General features: G+C 53.2%; 1 protein-coding gene across 2 annotated transcripts in view; it reads right to left on the reverse strand.

The window, feature by feature from the left end:
* LOC132827841 (E3 ubiquitin/ISG15 ligase TRIM25-like) overlaps positions 1-13,349 on the reverse strand; it is a 34,554-nt gene extending 21,205 nt beyond the window's left edge. Inside the window, exons 1-2 of one of the 2 annotated variants that reach the window (XM_060844588.1) lie at positions 12,610-13,330; positions 48-143 (exon numbers count right to left, since the gene is read on the reverse strand). In XM_060844588.1, the coding sequence (XP_060700571.1) occupies positions 48-143; positions 12,610-13,197 (684 nt within the window). In that variant the 5' untranslated portion in view covers positions 13,198-13,330. Of the gene's footprint in view, positions 1-47; positions 144-12,609 lie in introns of both variants that reach the window. The other variant, XM_060844589.1, reaches the window with a different exon arrangement.
* Between the last annotated feature and the right edge of the window lie 3,055 nt (positions 13,350-16,404).

A 16,404-nucleotide genomic window follows, 5' to 3' on the forward strand; every position in this document is an offset into this window, starting at 1 on the left:
CAGGGAAATTGTTAGAATTGCTTGCAAATGGATGGGCTGGTACTTACCTTGATGGAAGTAACATTCTCTTTTAATTTATTAATTGATGTATTGATATCTTCAATCTGACTCTGCCTTCTTATTTTTTCTTCCTGAAGAAGTTTCTTTATAGAGTACACAATATAAACAAAACAGCATTTTAAAACATTTGCTGAAGTACATTGCGTATGCAAAACAATGACATCCTAGATACCACCTTAAATCACAATACACTCATTTACACCATTCACCTCCACATTTGCTATCTGTGCAAAGCACGTTCACTCCATGCTGATGTTCAACTTGTCATGGGTAAATGCAGAGCCAAGGATTCAGAGACGTAGTAGTCAGACCATCTCCTGCAGGATGCCCCGTTGTACCAGGCTGAGCTGAGAGTCCATATTTAAAATGAGACAGTTTCCATTTAGATAGCACCCTTCCAACCTCAGGTTTACTGCTCCCTATAAGCCTAAAATCTTTAAGGTCCCTGCTTGGGATGTGCAAGCTGGATCCCTTAAGTTACCATGCATGTGTGGCCAGAAAACTAAAATTCAAAAGACAGCACTCCTCAACAAATCACCGATGCACTGGAGATAACAATATCAGTTGATCAGGGCATGTTAAAATGGTTTATGGCCAATAAAAGCATTTTGAAACAGACACCATTGTAACGGGGGAATGTGCTCCTAGCAGTTTGATGCAATTGTGAAGTGAAACCACTCTACAACACAGAGCTATGGTTCAACTAAAGAGTTGAAGGTCTCCTTGTAATGGCAACACTATACAGAGCAGCAGGTTTGAAATGGAACCTTATATAAACATTATTTATTTACAATTCAAAGATAGTGTCCATTTAAAATCAAAGTTCTCTTATTTTAATTACAGCATCACACAACCACAAATGAAATTCTATTAACATACAGATTAAAGGCTAGTAGTGATGTGGATTTTGCATTAATACATGTACCTCTTGTGGCATATTTTTAACATCAGAGGAGAACATCCACACAGATTCTCTCATGTTGAAACTTTAACAGAAATTCAGAAACCATTGTTAATGCCAAAGGTAACACAGCACTTTGCAAAATTCCAGTTTAAAGGATTTTAATATAAGCCTCCCCTGTGGATCATCCATTTCAACCACATTCTTCCCATACACCGTTTCATTTAAGCTGGAACTGAAAACTAGTCTCAGTAATTGTGACCATGAAATTATTATTAATCACTGTAAAAATTCATCTGGTTCACTATTGTCCTTTAGGGAAGAAAATCTACTGTCCTCACCTGGTCTGGCCTACATGTGACTCAAGTCCCACAGCAAGATTATGGGCTCACTAATAGCCTGGCAAGCCATTCTCCCAGGAGCAATTACTGATGAGCAACAAAGGAACTCCCACATCAAATGAAGGACAAATAGAAAAATTCTCAAGAGTCTTGCCACAAATGTTCAGACACCAAGTATCTGTTGCAAAAGTACAATAATTATAATCTTTTTATGCTGATGTGTACGTGGGGGAGAAGGGGTTGTGGCAGAGGGCTGTGTGAGCAAGTTCCAGCCACAGTACATTGTGCAAAAATATGCTAACAACTCACAACTTGATGTCACTGCAGGGATCATATAACTGCCAGAGCAGGGTGTTTACTGGGGATAGGAAAAAAAGCAACAGGACCTGCTGGATCCTACATTACAATACAAAATGTGCAGTACTTGCCAACAGTGCTTCACAAACTAATGGCACAAGAACAATGTAACTGAACCTTCAAAGTCAGGTCAATGTCCACAGTGCTGATTTACTCCATTATTTGCTGCCTTTATAACGTGAATGATCAGCAACTTGCAAAGAAAGGTTGGGAAGACAGAATACCTCTGTACTATTTGCTGGTGATAAATGACTGCCATATTTCCTGCAACACAAGTTTCATGACATTGTAAAATGCTGTACAGCCAAACTCCTGAGACAGAAAGGAGCTATATAAATACAAGTTTAAATCAACTATATCCAAGCTGTCAGGTCTAGTGGACAAGATTAGGGTCAAGCAGATTGGTGTTCCTTTGAAGGATATTATGAGATGTCTTGGTGCTCTGATAAGCAATTTGACCCTTCTGTTAATCACATTGCCTTTTCAGCTGACTTATCAAGGGGTCTCATAAAAACCTGTGCTGTGTCCTGAAGGTGTGTGACTTCCCCATCAGGTTTCTGCAAGGCTACTTTAATTGCAATAAAGTGACAGTACACTATTGCAATTCAGGTCAGTTTCCAGTCATCATGACTAATCATTCTAATGTCGATTTGCATCAGCCTGAATCAAAGGGAGTAGATCACACAAAGTCCCTCTCTCAAAAGCTGGAGGACCCTGTCAGATGTAATACTTATAAAACGATATGATCAACAACATATCCTAAGTTATCTGAAGTACTGCAGAGAATGACCATTTTTGTTTTTGGCTTGTACTGTTTTCAAAGTAATTTATGTCGTCAAGCTAAGAGGAGCCTGCACTAAAGGACGAAACAGGTTCTAAAGCAATCAACAGTGGTTGCGTAGTTGTCATGAGTCGCACAGTTATAGAGCTAAGAAATAGATACTTCGGTCCAACTTGTCCATGCTAACCAATATTCTAAATTGATCCAGTTCCATATTCCAGCATTTGGCCATATCCCTCTAAACACTTCCGATTCATGTAGCCGTCCAGATGCTTTTTAAATGTTTTAATTTACCAGCTTCCACCACATACTTTGGTAGCTCATTCCATACATGCACCACCTTCTGCATTAGGTCCCTTTTAAATCTTTCTCCTCTCACCTTAAACCTATGCCCTCTAGTTTTGTATTCTCCTAACGTGGGAAAAAAAGACCTTGGTTATTCACCTTATCCACATCTCTCACAATGTCATCGTCATAGAGTCACACAGCACGGAAAAAAGACCCTTCAGCCCAAGCCAAACATAATCCCAAACTAAACTAGTCCCATCTGCCTGCTCCAGGCCCACATCCCTCCAAACCGTTCCTATCCATGTACTTATCCAAATGTCTTTTAAATATTGTAGTAAACCTGCATCCACCACTTCCCCAGGAAGTTCATTCCAGACACAAACCACCCTCTGTGTAAAAAATTTGCCTCATCTTTTTTAAAATCTCTCTTTCACCTTAAAAATGTATCCCAGAGTCTTGAAATTCCCCATATTAGGGAGAACTATCATCACCTCTATCTATACCTCTTATTATTTTACAACTTCCAGCAGGTCACCTCTCAGCCTCCTCCACTCTTAAAATAAAAGTCCCACCCTATATTTATAACTCAAACCTTCCAAACCCTGCCACCTCCAGGTAAATCTTTTCTGAACCCTGTCCAGCTTGATAATATCCTTCCTATAACTGGGTTATCAGAACTGGACACAGTATTCCAGAAGAGGTCTCACCAATGATTTTATAAACCCCCATAAGATTACCTCAGCCTCTGACACTCCAGGGAAATAGCCCCAGCTCATTCAGTCAATCCATATAGCTCAAATGTTCCAACGCCAACAATATCCTTCTAAATCTTTTCTGCATTCTTGATTGCAACTCTTTACCAAATTCAAATTTCACCATCATCAAACTCATGTCCCCAGAATACGAACAGAAATTGCTGGAAAAACTCAGCAGGTCTGGCCACATCTGTGTTGCTGAAGAGGGGTCAGAGGAACTAAAGCATTAACTCGGCTTTCTATCCACAGATGCTGCTAGATGTGATGGATTTCCCAGCAATCCATAGTTCTTTATTTCTTCTGGCAGATGTGGGGTTCTGGACTGTGCGTCCAGTGACATTACCTCATTTCTTCCACACCCCAACCTGGGGTCCCTCTCATCCCCCTCTGCATGCCACCTTGGGGACCCTCTCACTGCATCCCACACCCCCTCCCCCACCCCACATTGTACCCTGACGTCCCACACCCCCACCCTCAACATCGCATACCCAAAACTGGGGAGCCCCTCTCCCCCCCACCACATTCCACTATGGGGAACCCCCCCACCTTGGGGACACACTCCCCACTTTCCTGACCATCCCATCCTGGGGTCCCCCTCCCACATCAGACCATTTCCGCCCCCCCCCCCCCCCCCAAACCCTAGATCCTCCTCTGGAATCACACCCCCACCCCAAGGTCCCTCTGTCACCCCCATATTCCACCCAGGGTTCTCACAGCTCCCACCCCCAGTACCCTCTCTCCCTCTGATGCTGGGGTCCCATACCATCCCCAGCCTGGGGACCATCTCTCTCTCCCCCTCCCTCCCACATCCCACTCTGGGGCCCCACACCACCCACCCATGGGACCCTTTCTCCCTCTGATCCTGTGGCCCCAGAATCCCCACCCTGGGGGAACACCTCACCTACCCTCTTTCCCATAATCCACCCTGGGGTCCCACACCCCCTATCCTGGAGAACCTCTCTGCTCTTCCCACCCGCAATCCTACACTGGGGCCCCAAACCACATAACACCCCATCCACCCTGGGGGGCCATCTCTCCCTCCATCCCACATCCCAATAGGTTAGGGACCAGCATTCTGGCAGACAGATTTGCTACTGCAACACAGCTACGTTAAACTAAGCAATGGGTGGAGGGGGGAAAACAAGCTGGATGTTTAAGGAGGAAATTGGAGGGAAAGTTAGAACAAGGGAAGTCAAGAAAGACAACTGTATCAATGAGGCAGAAAACTCAAAGGGATCATGCTGTAAGGTTGAGTGAAATAGGAGTTGATGTGAAGGGTGAGGGCAGTAACAAATTAAAAATACTATACATGAATGCACGAAGCATTAGAAATGCGATGGATGAGCTTGAGGCTCTTTTGGAAATTGGCAGATCCGATATTGTGGGGATAACTGAGATGTGGCTTCAAGTGGACAGGGCCTGGGAAATGAATATTCAAGGCTACACGTGCTATCGTAAGGACAGACTGACCGGCAGAGAGGGTGGGGTGGCCATGTTGGTAAGGGATGATATTCAGTCCCTTGCACGGGGGGATCTAGAATCAGGGGATGTAGAGTCAGTGTGGATAGAGCTGAGAAATACTAAGGGTAAAAAGACCCTCTGGGGAGTTATCTACAGGCCCCCAAACAGTAGTCTGGATGTCAGATGTAAGTTAAATCAGGAGCTGAAATTGGCCTGTCACAAAGATGTTACTACAGTTGTTATGGGGGATTTCAACATGCAGGTAGACTGGGAGAATCAGGATGGTACTCAAGAAAGAGACTTTGTGGAGTGCCTCCGAGATGGATTCATAGAACAGCTGGTGCTGGAGCCGACCAGGGAGAAGGCAATTCTGGATCTGGTATTGCGCAACGAACCAGAATTGGTCAGGGCCGTCGAAGTGAAGGAGCCATTGGAAAGTAGTGACCATAATACAATAAGCTTCAATTTGCAATTTGAGAGGGAGAGGGTACAATCGGAAGTGACAATATTTCTGTTGAATAAAGGGAACTATGGAGCTATGAGGGAGGAGCTGGCCAAAGTTCAATGGTGCAATACCTTAGCAGAGATAACAGTGGAGGAACAATGGCGGATATTTCTGTGTATAATGCAGAAGTTGCAGGGTCAGTTCATTCCAAAAAGGAAGAAAGATCCCAGGAGGAGGCATGGGTGGCCGTGGCTGACGAGGGAAGTTAAGAAACATATAAAAGTTAAAAAGTGAAAAATTATAACATAGCAAAGATAAGTGGGAAAACGGAGGACTGGGAAGCTTTTAAAGAACAGAGGATTACTAAGAAGGAAATACGAAGAGAAAAAATGAGGTACGAAGGTAAACTGGCCAAAAATATAGGAGGATAAACAGAACCACCATAACGAGCACCCGAGCTACAAATCTTCTCACAAACTTTGGAGGACAAAAGTTTTTTTTAAGGTATGTGAAAGGCAAAAAATGGTTAAGACTAAAATTGGGCCCTTGAAGACAGAAACAGGGAAATATATTACGGGGAACAAAGAAATGGCAGAAGAATTGAATTGGTACTTCAGATCTGTGTTCACTGGGGAAGACACAAGCAATCTCCCTGAGGTAGCAGTGGCTGAAGGACCTGAACTTAAGGGGATTTATATTTGCCAGGATTTGGTGTTGGAGAGACTATTAGGTCTGAAGGTTGATAAGTCCCCGGGGCCTGATGGTCTATATCCCAATGTACTGAAGGAGGCGGCTCGAGAAATCATGGATGCGTTGGTGATTATTTTCCAGAGTTCGATAGATTCAGGATTAGTTCCTACGGATGGGAGAGTGGCTAATGTTGTACCACTTTTTAAGAAAGGTGGGAGAGAGAAAGCAGGAAATTATAGACCAGTTAGTCTGACCTCAGTGGTGGGAAAGATGCTGGAGTCTATTATAAAGAATGAAATTATGACACATCTGGATAGTAGTAACAGGACAGATCAGAGTCAGCATGGATTTATGAAGGGGAAATCATGCTTGACTAATCTTCTGGAATTTTTTGAGGATGTAACTCTGAAGATGGACGAGGGAGATCCAGTAGATGTAGTGTACCTGGACTTTCAGAAAGCTTTTGATAAAGTCCCACATAGGAGGTTAGTGAGCTAAATTAGGGCCCATGGTATTGAGGCAAAGTACTAACTTGGATTGAAAGTTGGTTGGCTGACAGAAAACAAAGAGTAGTGATAAACGGCTCCATTTCGGAATGGCAGGCAGTGGCCAGTGGGGTTCCGCAGGGATCAGTACTAGGACCGCAGCTTTTTACAATATATGTTAATGATATAGAACATGGTATTAGCAATAACATTAGCAAATTTGCTGATGATACTAAGCTGGGTGGCAGGGTGAAATGTGAGGAGGATGTTAGGAGATTACAGGATGACCTGGACAAGTTAGGTGAGTGGTCAGATGCATGGCAGATGCAGTTTAATGGGGATAAATGTATGGTTATCCACTTTGGTAGCAAGAACAGGAAGGCAGATTACTTCCTAAATGGAATCAATTTAGGTAAAAGGGCAGTACAGAGAGATCTGGGTGTTCTTGTACACCAGTCAATGAAGGCATGCATGCAGGTACAGCAGGTAGTGAAGAAGGCTAATAGCATGCTGGCCTTCATAACAAGAAGGATTGAGTATAGAAGCAAAGAGGTTCTTCTGCAGCTGTACAGGGCCCTGGTGAGACCACACCTGGAGTACTGTGTGCAGTTCTGGTCTCCAAATTTGAGGAAAGACATTCTGGCTATTGAGGGAGTGCAGCGTAGGTTCACGAGGTCAATCCCTGGAATGGCGGGATTACCTTACACTGAAAGACTGAAGCGACTGGGCTTGTATACCCTTGAGTTTAGAAGACTGAGAGGGGATATGATTGAGACGTATAAGATTATTAAAGGATTGGATGTTCTGGAGGCAGGAAACATGTTTCCGCTAATGGGTGAGTGCCGAACCAGAGGACACACCTTAAAAATACTGGGTAGACCATTTAGGACAGAGATGAGGAGAAACTTCTTCACCCAGAGAGTGGAGGCTGTGTGGAATGGTCTCTCCTAGAGGGCAGTGGAGGCCCAGTCTCTGGACTCATTTAAGAAAGAGTTGAATAGAGCTCTCAAGGATAGTGGAATCAAGGGTTATGGAGATAAGGCAGGAACAGGATACTGATTAAGGATGATCAGCCTCAAAGGGCAGAATGGCCTACTCCTGCACCTATTGTCTATTGGCAATTATCTAGTATCCCACCCCACCCCCTATCCTGGAGATCCTCTCTACCCCCCCCTCACCCACCATCCCACTCTGGGCCCCACACCACCCATGGGACCCTTTCTCCCTCTGATCCTGGGGGGGGCATCTCTCTCACCGTCCCTCCCACAACCCACCCTGGGGTCCCACACCCACTATCCTGGAGAACATCGCTACCCCCACCCCAATCCCACACTGGGGTCCCAAACCATACCTCACCCACCCTGGGGGCCACCCTCTATCCTGGGGTCCCCCAACCTGGGGCCCCCTCCCCAGGCTGTGTTCTCCAGGGGAGAGGGTGTGAAATGGGGTGGTACATGTAAGGGGGGGGGGGGGGGGGAGACGGTGGGACGTGGGAGGGGGCGGGGGAGGGGAGACGGTGGGACGTGGGAGGGGCGGGGGAGGGGAGACGGTGGGACGTGGGGCGGCGGGGGAGGGGAGACGGTGGGACCTGGGGCGGGGGAAGAAGAGACGGTGGGACCTGGGGGGGGAGACGGTGGGACCTGGGGTGGGGGAGGGGAGACGGTGGGACGTGTGGGGGGGGGGGGGTGGGGAGGGGAGACGGTGGGACGTAGGGGGGGGCGGGGGAGGGGAGACGGTGGGACGTAGGGGGGGGGCGGGGGAGGGGAGACGGTGGGACGTGGGGCGGCGGGGGAGGGGAGACGGTGGGACCTGGGGGGTGGGGAAGAGATGGTGGGATGTGGGGGGGGGAAGGGGGTGAAGACAGTGGGACGTGGGGGGGGGGGGAAAGAGACGGTGGGACGTGGGGGGGGGAAGAGACGGTGGGACGTGGGGGGGGGGAAGAAGAGACGGTGGGACGCGGTGGGGGGGGGAGAAGAGACGATGGGACGTGGGGGGGGGGAGAAGAGACGGTGGGACGTGGGGGGGGGGGAGAAGAGACGGTGGGACGTGGGGGGGGGGGGAGAAGAGACGGTGGGACGTGGGGGGGGGGGGGGGGGGGGAGAAGAGACGGGGGGGGGGGGTAGAAGAGACGGTGGGACCTGGGGGGGGGGGGGAGAAGAGACGGTGGGACCTGGGGGGGGGGGGGGGAGAAGAGAGATGGTGGGATGTGGGGGGGGGGGGGGGGAAGGGGGTGAAGACAGTGGGTGGGTGGGTGTGGGAGGGGAGACGGTGGGACGTGGGGGGGGGGGGGGGGGGAGAGACGGTGGGACGTGGGGGGGGGGGGGGAGATGGTGGAACGTGGGGGGGGGGGGGGGGTGGGACGTGGGGGGGGGGGAGAGAAGAGACGGTGGGACGTGGGGGGGGGGGGGGGAGAAGAGACGGTGGGACGTGGGGGGGGGGGGAGAGAAGAGACGGTGGGACGTGGGGGGGGGAGAGAAGAGACGGTGGGACGTGGGGGGGGGAGAGAAGAGACGGTGGGACGTGGGGGGGGGGGAGGGAAGAGACGGTGGGACGTGGGGGGGGGGGGAGGGAAGAGACGGTGGGACGTGGGGGGGGGGGAGGGAAGAGACGGTGGGACGTGGGGGGGGGGGGAGGGAAGAGACGGTGGGACGTGGGGGGGGGGGGGGGAGGGAAGAGACGGTGGGACGTGGGGGGGGGGGGAGAGAAGAGACGGTGGGGGGGGGGGGGGGGGGGGGGGGAGAGAAGAGACGGTGGGACCTGGGGGAAGACGGTGGGACCTGGGGGTGGGGGGGAGAAGAGACGGTGGGACCGGGGGGGGGGGGAAGAGAGATGGTGGGACGCGGGGCAGGGGGAGGTGGGGGGAGACGGTGGGGGGCGGGGAAGAGATGGTGGGATGTGGGGGGGGGGGGGGGGGGGGGGGGGGGGGAAGGGGGTGAAGACAGTGGGACGTGGGTGTGAGAGGGGAGACGGTGGGACGTGGGGGAGGGAGACGGTGGGACGTGGGGGGGGGGGAGAAAGTGACGGTGGGATGCGGGGGGGGGAGAAAGAGACGGTGGGACGCGGTGGGGGGGGGAGGAAGAGACGGTGGGACGCGGGGGGGGGGGAGGAAGAGACGGTGGGACGCGGGGGGGGGGGGAGGAAGAGACGGTGGGACGCGGGGGGGGGGGGGAGGAAGAGACGGTGGGACGGGGGGGGGGAAAGAAGAGACGGTGGGACGCGGGGGGGGGGAAAGAAGAGACGGTGGGACGCGGGGGTGGGGGGAGGAGAGATGGTGGGACGTGGGGGTGGGGGGGGAGGAGAGACGGTGGGACCGGGGGGAGGAGAGACGGTGGGACCTGGGGGAGAGAGACGGTGGGACCTGGGGGAGGGGGAGGGAGGGGGAGGGAGGGGGAGGGGAGGGGGGGGGGGGGGGGGGGGGGAGGGGGGGGGGGGGGGGGGGGGGGGGGGGGGGGGGGGGGGGGGGGGGGGAGGGGGGGGGGGAGGGGGGGGGGGGGGGAGGGGGGGGGGGGGGGGGGGGGGGGGGGGGGGGAGGGGGGGGGGGAGGGGGGGGGGGGGGGGGAGGGGGGGGGGGGGGGGGGGGGGGGGGGGGGAGGGGGGGGGGAGGGGGGGGGGGAGGGGGGGGGGGGAGGGGGGGGGGGGGGGGGGGGGGGAGGGGGGGGGGGAGGGGGAGGGGGGGGGGGAGGGGGGGGAGAGACGGTGGGACCTGGGGGAGGGGAAGACGGTGGGACTGGGGGAGGGGGGGGGGGGGGGGGGAGAGAGGTGGGGGACCCGGGGGGGGGGGGGGAGAGAGACGGTGGGACCTGGGGGAGGGGGGGAGAGAGACGGTGGGACCTGGGGGAGGGGGGGGGAGAGAGACGGTGGGACCTGGGGGTGGGAGACGGTGGGACCTGGGGGAGGGGAAGACGGTGGGACCTGGGGGGAGGGGGGAGAGAGACGGTGGGACCTGGGGGGGGGGGGGGAGAGAGACGGTGGGACCCAGGGGGGGGGGGGGGGGGGGGGAGAGACGGTGGGACCTGGGGGGGGGGGGGGGGGGGGGGGGGGGAGAGAGAGAGAGACGGTGGGACCTGGGGGGGGGGGGGGGTGGGGTGAGACGGTGGAGGGGCGGGAAAGAGATGGTGGGATGTGGGGGGGGGGGGAAAAGGGGGTGAAGACAGTGGGACGTGGGTGTGGGGGGGGGAGACGGTGGGACATGGGCGTGAAGGGGGGGGAGACGGTAGGACATTGGGAGGGGGGAGTTGGTGGAATGGGGGGAAGATGGTGGGACGGGGGGGGGGGGGGGAAGATGGTGGGACGTGGGGGGGGGGGGAGAAGAGATGGTGGGACGGGGGGGGGGGGAGAAGAGATGGTGGGACCTGGGGGGGGGGGGGGGGGGAGAGATGGTGGGACCTGGGGGGGGGGGGGGGGGGGGAGAGAAGAGATGGTGGGACCTGGGGGGGGAGAGAGAAGAGATGGTGGGACCTGGGGGAGAAGAGATGGTGGGACCTGGGGGGGGGGGGAAAGAAGAGATGGTGGGACCTGGGGGGGGGGGGGGAAAGAAGAGATGGTGGGACGCGGGGCAGGGGGAGGTGGGGGGAGACGGTGGGGGGCGGGGAAGAGATGGTGGGATGTGGGGGGGGGGGGGAAGGGGGTGAAGACAGTGGGACGTGGGTGTGGGGGGGGGGAGACGGTGGGACGCGGGGGGGGGGGGAAGAAGAGACGATGGGACGCGGGGGGGGGGGGAAGAAGAGACGATGGGACGCGGGGGGGGGGGGGGTGGAGGAGAGACGATGGGCCGGGGTGGGGGGGGGGGGGAAGAGACGGTGGGATGTTGGGGGGGGGGGGGGGGGGGGGGGGGAGAAGAGATGGTGGGACCTGGGGGAAGACGGTGGGACCTGGGGGGGGGGGGGAGAGAAGAGACGGTGGGACCTGGGGGGTGGGGGGGGAAGAGAGATGGTGGGACACGGGGCAGGGGGAGGTGGGGGGAGACGGTGGGGGGCGGGGAAGAGATGGTGGGATGTGGGGGGGGGGGGGAAGGGGGTGAAGACAGTGGGACGTGGGTGTGGGAGGGGAGACGGTGGGACGCGGGGGGGGGGGGGGAAGAGACGGTGGGACGTGGGGGGGGGAAGAGACGGTGGGACGTGGGGGGGGGAAGAGACGGTGGGACGTGGGGGGGGGAAGAGACGGTGGGACGTGGGGGGGGGAAGAGACGGTGGGACGCGGGAGGGGAGAAGAGACGGTGGGACGCGGGAGGGGAGAAGAGACGGTGGGACGCGGGGGGGGGGAAGAGACGGTGGGACGCGGGGGGGGGGGAAGAGACGGTGGGACGTGGGGGGGGGGAAGAGACGGTGGGACGTGGGGGGGGGAAGAGACGGTGGGACGCGGGGGGGGGGGAAGAGACGGTGGGACGTGGGGGGGGGGGAAGAGACGGTGGGACGGGGGGGGGGGGGGGGAAGAAGAGACGGTGGGACGTGGGGGGGGGGGGAAGAAGAGACGGTGGGACGTGGGGGGGGGGGAAGAAGAGACGGTGGGACGTGGGGGGGGGGGGAAGAAGAGACGGTGGGACGTGGGGGGGGGGGAGAAGAGACGGTGGGACGTGGGGGGGGGGGGGGGGAGAAGAGACGGTGGGACGTGGGGGGGGGGGGGAGAAGAGACGGTGGGACGTGGGGGGGGGGGGGGGGGAGAAGAGACGGTGGGACGTGGGGGGGGGGGGGAAGAGACGGTGGGACCTGGGGTGGGTGGGGGGGAAAGAGACGGTGGGACCTGGGGGGAGGGGGGGGGGAAGAGGAGATGGTGGGACGTGGGACGTGGGGGGTGGGGGAGAAGAGACGGTGGGACCTGGGGGGGGGGGAGAGAGAAGAGACGGTGGGACCTGGGGGGGGGGGGGGGGGAGAGAAGAGACGGTGGGACCTGGGGGGGGGGGGGGGGAAGAGACGGTGGGACCTGGGGGGGGGGGGGGGGGGGAGGAGATGGTGGGACGTGGTGGGGGGGGGAGGAGGTGGTGGGGAAATGGTTGGGGTTGGGGTTGGGGGGGTTAGTGACGGAGGGAAGAGGCCGCGAACCTCGTACCTTAAGGCGGGCGGCTTCCTCGTCGGCCCCGAGGACGGTGTGCTCCCGGTGCTGGTGCAGGATGCACAGGCCGCACACGCTGGCGCCGTCGCTGCGGCAGAAGAACTCGAGCAGCTTCCCGTGGAGCGGGCACCGGCGGCGGCTCAGGCCGGCCACGGGCTCGGTGAGCTGGTGCCCGCGGTACTGCGGCTCGTCCTGGTAGTGGGGCCGCAGGTGGGCCTCGCACAGGCTGCACAGGCAGGCCCAGCACGACCTGACCGCCTTGGCGTCGCCGCAGCGGTCACACGGCACACGCGAGGCCGAGGCTGAGGCCTGCTCCGGCTCCGGCCTCCGGGCCTGCGCCTGGCCCAGGCGGTTAAACTCGTCGACGATGCCGCACAGCACGATGTTTTTGCGGAGGGGAGGCCTGGGGGTGAAGGTGGCCCGGCACTGGGGGCAGGCGCTGGCCGGGCTCTGCTGCCAGTTCTTGTCGATGCAGCCCAGGCAGAAGGTGTGCCCGCACGGCAGGTTGACCGGCTCGGTGAACACCTCCAGGCAGATGGAGCACGACAGCTGCTGCTCCAGGGACAGCAGCTCGGCCGCGGCCATCACCCCGCACCTGCTAGCACGGCTGTAGTGGGCCGAGTGGCCTCCTCCCACACCCCCTGCCAGAGGCACAGGATTAACCTCCTCCTCAAACACTCAGCTCCCCTTGTCCCTCCCGAAGGTTAAAGGCTGCAGCTACAATCCACAGGGGAGACCAAATTCATCTCAAAATGCAATCTCCACATAATCACACAACACTTAGTTATAGTCTAACAGGTTTATTTGGTTAAAAAACACACACAACACCCAGTTATAGTCCAACAGGTTTATTTGGTTAAAAATCACACAACACTTAGTTATAGTCCAACAGGTTTATTTGGTTAAAAATCACACAACACCCAATTATAGTCCAACAGGTTTATTTGGTTAAAAAACACACACAACACCCAGTTATCATCCAACAGGTTTATTTGGTTAAAAATCACACAACACCCAATTATAGTCCAACAGGTTTATTTGGTTAAAAATCACACCACACCCAGCTATAGTCCAACAGGTTTATTTGGTTAAAATTCACACCACACCAGGTTTTTGTCCAACAGGTTTATTTGGAAGCATTAGCTTTCAGACCGCTTCTCCTTCATCAGGTCACAGCCACCTGATGAAGGAGCACTGCTTCGAAAGCTCGTGCTTCCACTTAAACCTGTTGGACTATAACCTGGTGTTGTGTGATTTTTAACTTTGTACACCCCAGTCCAACACTGGCATCTCCAAATCATGAGGTTTATTTGGAAGCACTAGCTTTTGGAGCGCTTTTCTTTAAGTTCTGTGGAGCAGGATCATAGAACACAGAATTTATAGCAAAAGATCATAGTATTGCACAACTGATGTATTGAACAAACGGAAATTGCTGTCCATCTTTCATCACTTAGACTGGGGATTTATTAATTTCTAAATCCCAGAATTTCTTTCAATTCACATTCCTGAGATAACTTAGGGTTATCTAAAAATAAAGTGACATCTCAACTCAGACAATCCATTAAAGGTATGAGGTTAGAGTCTGTCTGTATCCCAACCTTGAGTCAAACTGGTTCTGTGTCCAAAGTTGGAACCTTTATAAAATATCACATGGATTGACTGCTGACAGATTGTGTGCTTTTTGAACAAAATAGAATGTATCCGCAAATACAAATCTGTAAATGCAAATTCACCCCGAGACTTATATGTGTGCATGTGAGGGAGAGAGAGAGTGAGAGAATGTGTGTGTGAGACATTCTCCATATGTGCAGGATTCTATTTGTTTCTCTCTGCTGTCAGTAGTGCAGTCAGATAAAACAAGAGTCCATATCAGATTCAAAACATTAACTCTGTTTCTCTCTCCACAGATGTTGTCAGACCTGCTGAGTTTCTCCTGTATTTTCTGCTGGATTCCTGCATAAGTAGTGTTTTGCTTTTTGTCACTAAATCCTCACCAATGTTTAATTTACAAAGTTAACGGTTTGCAAATAGATCCACTGAAATACATGTTTGTAACTGCAAGTGAATCCAAACTTTTCACACTGAGAAACAACCTATCTCTTATATGCAACTCATGTTGTTGTGTAGTTACTATGATCCTGACAGGTTGATGGGTTCACTTGTCCATTTATTACAAAATTACGTCCACTTTGCCAAGCCACAAACCAAACAACAAAGAAAATAAAACCTGAATGATGATGGCTTCAGTAACCATTGAGGTTAGTACAAGTACAAGACTAAACAAAGGCATTTGTTTGGTGCCTATTGTAATTAATAAGTCACCCAGTCTGCATTTATAAATGTTCTGGTTGACCTTTTAAACACTGGACTCCTGGTGGCCTGAATTATTTGCATGTCTCTCTTAAAATTATTTAATTCAAAGATTTTGGCTGAGATTTTACGACCTCTCTTGCAGTTAGAACATCTCATGGGGGAGTTTAATATTTGAAAATTCGAACTCCCAACTCCAAAATGTTATGTTCCCACCCCAACCAGACCTTGGACAAAGTTGCCAAGAACTAATTACATTTGTATGTCATTGGCACCATGACATTAACTTTAAAATCAAGGGAGCTTTACATTGTCTGCAGCTCAGCCATAAAGCACAGAAGAAGGAATCATTTTTGTTTAATAATGGGGAGCAACCAATATAGATACATTCTAATCAGCCTATTTAGAGATGTTATTACACACCTCTCAAGCAGGTGGGATTGAATCTAGGCTATCTCAGCCACAGGTAAAGACATGACCTTTGTGCCACAAGAGCTTGGTGACCATTGACAGATTTTTAAAAATATATATTTTTATTGGAAAAATAGATTTTTTAATATTACAACGAGTACAAAACAATACAATACAATTCAAAACAGTACAAAAAACGCAAGTTAAAAAAAGCCCAACCCACCCTCATGTACAAATGTATTAACATGTGTAGAAAAGTATAGAATAAAAAAAGCCAAACTAGCTATTTAACTAAATAAATAAATTGTCTGCATACAACAAAATCTTATGTAATTTTGACCCCACTTCTGAAGCTGATATATTGGAATCCCCACAAATGGCCTCCGCCAATGGTTCCATCACCAACGTAAAAGGCATGGTGAAAGGAGATGGCCCTGCTGGCTGCCCCGAAAATTGTTACAATTGCTTGCTCGCACCCCATTGGTGATGACTCCAGCGAGAGTGTCATCCATCTTATAAATACTTCTCCCAAACCAAACGGCTGCAGAGTATAGAAAAGGTACAGCCTCTCAACTCGGTCAAATGCCTTCTCTGCATCTAGAGAAATCACCAATCCCTGTATTGGCTGTTGTTGACATGCTTGAATTACATTAATTAGCCTCCTAACATTATTGGAGGCTCTGCGACTCTTTATGAAGCCCATCTGATCCTCTTTAATAATAAAAATTAACACAGTCTCCAGCATTAACGCTAGGGTGTTAGGGAGGATTTTAAAGTCCACATTTAAGAGTGAGATGGGCCTGTACAAAGCATAGTCTTCCGGGTTCTTCCTTTTCTTAAGAATAAGTGAAAAATTGGCCTCCTTCAGAGACAGCAGGAGACAATCATGACTGTATGAATCATTAAACATATTGAGCATCAGGCCTGACAGTATACTTACAAATTCCTTATAGAATTCACTGGGAAGTCCATCAGGACCGGGCACCTTTCCACTCTGAAGCTGTCTCACAGCTTCCTGCCCTTCTTGCTCTGATAAGTGGGCATCGAGAAAGGACTTTTGTTCTGCAGTCA

Source organism: Hemiscyllium ocellatum, chromosome 25, assembly GCF_020745735.1.
Source record: "Hemiscyllium ocellatum isolate sHemOce1 chromosome 25, sHemOce1.pat.X.cur, whole genome shotgun sequence".
In the NCBI taxonomy this organism is placed as follows: domain Eukaryota; kingdom Metazoa; phylum Chordata; class Chondrichthyes; order Orectolobiformes; family Hemiscylliidae; genus Hemiscyllium; species Hemiscyllium ocellatum.